Source organism: Ursus maritimus, unplaced genomic scaffold (assembly GCF_017311325.1).
Source record: "Ursus maritimus isolate PB19 unplaced genomic scaffold, ASM1731132v1 scaffold_32, whole genome shotgun sequence".
Classification (NCBI taxonomy): domain Eukaryota; kingdom Metazoa; phylum Chordata; class Mammalia; order Carnivora; family Ursidae; genus Ursus; species Ursus maritimus.
In genome coordinates, this window is record NW_024425786.1 from 30,224,068 (window position 1) to 30,228,546 (window position 4,479).

The 4,479-nt window shown below is 54.0% G+C and overlaps 1 protein-coding gene across 1 annotated transcript; it reads right to left on the reverse strand.

The window, feature by feature from the left end:
• Positions 1 to 499: 499 nt before the first annotated feature.
• On the reverse strand, positions 500 to 3,621 carry HPCAL4 (hippocalcin like 4). Its single transcript, XM_040619389.1, has 3 exons — positions 3,460 to 3,621; positions 3,043 to 3,258; positions 500 to 1,506 (listed from the first exon to the last, which is right to left on the reverse strand). The coding sequence occupies exons 1-3, from the start codon at positions 3,619 to 3,621 to the stop codon at positions 1,309 to 1,311; spliced, it is 576 nt and encodes a 191-aa protein (XP_040475323.1). The 3' UTR covers positions 500 to 1,308.
• Between the last annotated feature and the right edge of the window lie 858 nt (positions 3,622 to 4,479).

Here is a 4,479-nt window from a genome sequence, read left to right on the forward strand (position 1 = left end):
GGTCCATAAATGTAGTCTGGCAACCTAAACAGTGGCCGGGTGGTCCTCTTCTTCTAGCTCCTTCTGTTTCTGTAGCAGAAAGAACAAGCCCATCCTTGAAACTAGAACAAACCCAGAAAGGAACTACCAAGATGTGGAAGATACACTTGTCTCACTCTCAGCAAACCTTGTTTTTTCTGTTCCCGAAGTCAGCATCCAACCAGAGCAAGTGGACAATGAGAGAGCTGCTCACTGAATTGAAAAAGATCATTAAAAAGGAAGCAGCAGAAGCTGCTGATGGACTCCTCAGGACTTAGTCTGATAAGAAAAAGTGTTATTTGGTAAGTTTGCTGGTATTTTCCCTCTATTTTTTCTCAGCTCTCCCTCCCCCCACCCTCAAAATTAGCATTTTCTATATTCATTTAATCACTTTATAAGAAACCAAGTAATATAAAGTATGTTTTCGTATCCTAAACTAATAAAATGACTTTAGCTCTTTTAAAGGGTACTAAAAAAATAAGCATTACATAAATATCAGTGTTTCTTAAACCTTCCACTCACAATGGTTCCTGGACTTCCAAATACTTTTCGTTTCATCCCTCTGCAGCTCTGGGTGGAGGTGAGCTGAAAGGTTTAATGGTTCCTTTCAAACTAACTGGCCTTAGCACAGCCTCTGCTCAGCTGTGCGCTACGTTCCCATCTGAGGCTCTGACCACTGGAAGTTTGCCTTACTTCCCTTATGAGCTTCCAGAGGGCACAGAATGTGTCTTGTAAACTACCATAACCTTAGCACCCACAGGTGCCTGGCATTGAACAAGTGCTCAATAACGTTAGGTGAAGAAAGGACTGAAGGAACGCTCCACAGGCTGGGGCCAGAGGGGCCAGGTAGAGTCAAGGGGGCAGGGCAGAGACCACCTTTAAGGAATTTAGGTCCTCAGCAAAGGACAGACCCACTTTGGCCCTTTAACTGGGATCTGGGAGACCACATCCTGTAAAGTGTAATCCCAGGAAGAACAGAATTTCAAAGCAGACCTGCAGCCCCCCCTTCCTCAATCCTGGCTCTTGGGGCAAAAGCCAACTCCCTATGCCCAGCAGATGTTGGTTGTGGGCCAAGACTGGGGGTGGGGCTAGACCACAGAATACCTGAGGATCTGTCTCTTTTCCAGGGTGAGGTGGTCCCTCAAGGATCTCGATTGAGGGGAGCAAGGGCTTGGGCAGAGGGGTGGGTGGGCCAGAGAGTGAGGCTAGAATACCCCTCCCCCTGAGAGGTCATCGGGTTGGGAGGTGGCCACGCCCCTCCTGGCCAGGGGCCCTGCCCCTCACCAGCCTCTACTTCTGCATATCACACTGCAGCAGCAGCACAATGGATGGGTCACTCTTGGCCGCCTCCTTGAACTCCTCCAGCGTAATCTGGTCGTCCTTATCCCGGTCCATCTTCTTGAAGATCTTGTCCACACGCTGCTGGGGCGTGAGCCCATCCTGGTTCATGCGCATCATAATCACAGTGCCCACCATCTTGTAGATAGCCTGGGGGGTGGGGGTAAGGAGGGAACTGTGAACACTCACAGCGGGCTGGGACGAGCGGGGTGAACGAAGGGGGTTGGGGATGGTCAGGGAGAACATGGGAGATGGCAAGGAAACTGGAAGGTGTTGTACGGTCATTAAGACTGAATATTTAATGGGTATCTCATACCACATGTGTCTAAAAGCCAACTCTTCACCTCCAACCTGCTCTTCCCCCAGCATTCCTGGTCTCAGTAAATAGCAAATCCACCCTTCTAGTTGTTCAGACCAAAAACCTCGATGCCATTCTTGACTCTCCCTCATGTCCAATCCTTCAGCAAATCTTGTCAGCCCAAATTTTGCAATAGGTCCCATATCCAACCACTTCCGCTGCTCCCCCAGAGTGGCTGTTTCCATCAGCTCCTGACTGGCCTGAAGTGGAAGGATCCTAACTGGTTTCCCTGCTTCTGCCTTCCTGTGCTCTTAGCCTGTTCTCCACACAGACAATAGAGAGCTCTAAATGCTTCCTTATCTCACTCAGAATCAAGTCAAATCTCTACCCCAGACTGTGAGATGCTAAGTGATTGGGTTCTTGGCTGCCTACCTGACCACTTCCTACCACTCTCCTCTCACTCACTTCTCTTGTGCCCCTCTGCCCTCCTGGCTACTCCTTGAACACTGCAAACACAGTCTCAGTGCCTTTGCATTTACTGCCCCCTCTGCACAGAACCCTCTTCCCCCGGACATGTGCACAATTCGCTCCCTCACCTCACTCAAGCTGCTGCTCACATTTCACCGCATAGACTTCTCCTCCATCGCTCTCACTCCCCTTACTTTGCTTTGCTTATCGTCTTCACAGCATTACTGCTTGACATAGCACAGGCTTTTTTCTTGTTTTAAAATCTTCTCACTATATTGGAGTGTCTGGGTGGCTGAGTTGGTTGGGCGTCTGTCTTGGCTCAGGTCGTGGTCCCAGGGTCCTGGGATCTAGCCCCATGTCGGATCCCTGCTCAACGGCGGGGGGGGGGGGGGGGGGGGGGGGGGGGGGGCTGCTTCTCCCTCTCCCGCTCATGCTCTCTCACTATCTCTCTCTCTCTCTCAAATAAATAAAATCTTTAAAAGAAAAACTCTTCTCACTATTGAAGGAGCGTCCTAATAAAGCAGAACTTTGCCTGGCCCACAGTAGGCACTCAATACATACTTGTTGAAAAAAATAATGAGTTAGAAACTTAGGCTCTGGAGTCAGAGTCCTTGGGTTTGAGTCATGAACCACCACTTGCTATGTTTCATCCTCTGTAAAATGGGGCTTCTGTCAGTACCTACCCATAGGGTTCCTGGGGAAAGCACTTAGCACAAGGCCTGTTCTACACTGCGCACCCAACCAATGCTAGTTAGCCACTGGGTCCTGGGAGGCGGGATTCGGGGACAAGTGGAGTGCAGCCCGGGCCCTCCTGACGCCCGACAGTAGGGTGCCTGGAGAGGCCTGGAAAGGACCCGCCACGAAGACAGGAGAGGCATCACCGCAGCACCGCCTGCCCTCCCGCATCCATCCCCGCGCACCTCAATGATCTCCAGCATCTCCAGGCGCGTGATGCGCCCGTCGCCGTCCAGGTCGTACATCTCAAAGGCCCAGTTGAGTTTCTGCTCGAAGCTGCCGCGGGAGGTGACCGAAAGGGCGCAGATGAACTCCCGGAAGTCGATGGTGCCGTCGCCGTTCTTGTCGAAGGTGCGGAAAGCGTGCTGCGCAAACTTGGAGGCGTCGCCATAGGGAAAGAACTGAGGCGTGGACCGGGCGTTGGGGCGAAGCCACAGCCTCGCTGTCTCTGCCCGCCTCCTCGACTGCCTGGCCCCGCCCCACCCGTCCGGCCCGCCCCCGGCCGTCCAGCCCGCTCCCTAGATTGCCTGGCCCCGCCCCCACCCGTCCGGCCCGCCCCCTGGAGTTCCCTGGCCCCGCCCCCGGCCGCCCGGCCCGCCCACCTTGATGTAGAGCTGTTGGAATTCCTCCAGGTTGAGGATGCCGCTGGGGCAGTCCTTCAGGAAGCCCTTGTACCACTGCTTCAGCTCCTGCTCGCTGAACTCAGTGTTCTGTACCAGGTCCTCCAGCACCTCTGGGGCCAGCTTGCTGTTGGTCTTCCCCATGGCCGGGCCTGGGGGACATGGCTCCCTCAGTTTGGTCCAGGGCAAGGCCCTCACCTCAGCAGCGGTCCTCCAAGTCCCCATAGGACAGGATTCCCTTTCTCCACAACAACCCCTCCCATAACAAACCCCACGTTCCCACAGCCAGGAGCCCTTCTTCCACAGCAGGGTGGGTCCCCTCTCGTCACCACCACCCTCAACAAGCCCACCTTCCTACAGCTAGGCCCTATCCTTTACACCCCTTTCCATAGGAGGTCCTGCCCCCCTCCCCACACATGGGAGGGGATCCCTTCCCCTCGTCACCCTCCCCCCTGGCAGGGATTCTTCTCTCCACAGCAGCTCCTCCCCTCTCCTCACAGCAGGTTTCCTCTCCTGTCACCTAGGATCTCAACCCCCGGGTCTCAGCTCGCCACCTTCTCGCTGACCAGGGCTAATGTCACAGTCGTCCTCCTCCCCTCTCCTGTGTACACCGGGCAAAGCTCCCAACACCCCTAGGACAGAATCGTAATCCTCCCCTTGCTATTTAGAGCTATTTCCACCCTCAGCCCCTACCCGCCTCTGTAGGCTCTTCTCCGCCCAGGGACCTGAGGAAGGTTCCTTGTGTGTCCCCCAGCACCATCTCCCAAGTTCTTCCTCAAGGCTTTCCAGGCCAGCCCAGCAGGAAGCTTCTCTCTCTCCTTCCTCTGTACAAATAGAAGTCCTGGCTGATAGCATCGATGACCCTGACTCATCCTGCTTTTCATTAGTCATTCATTCCCTGAGCATTTACTGAGGCTGACTGTGTGTGCCAGGTCCCGTGCCAGTGACGGGGATAAAGTAGATATGGGCCAACCTTTAATAACTCATAATTGGGTCAAAGAG

What these genes read in the sequence shown, in the direction of transcription:
- HPCAL4 (XM_040619389.1), bottom strand. Translation starts at nt 3,621, where the DNA reads ATGGGGAAGACCAACAGCAAGCTGGCCCCAGAGGTGCTGGAGGACCTG. An exon ending in TCCAACAGCTCTACATCAAG is followed by an intron (nt 3,259 to 3,459) that starts GTGGGCGGGCCG and finishes TCCACGCCTCAG; the next exon opens with TTCTTTCCCTATGGCGACGC. An exon ending in AGATGCTGGAGATCATTGAG is followed by an intron (nt 1,507 to 3,042) that starts GTGCGCGGGGAT and finishes CCCACCCCCCAG; the next exon opens with GCTATCTACAAGATGGTGGG.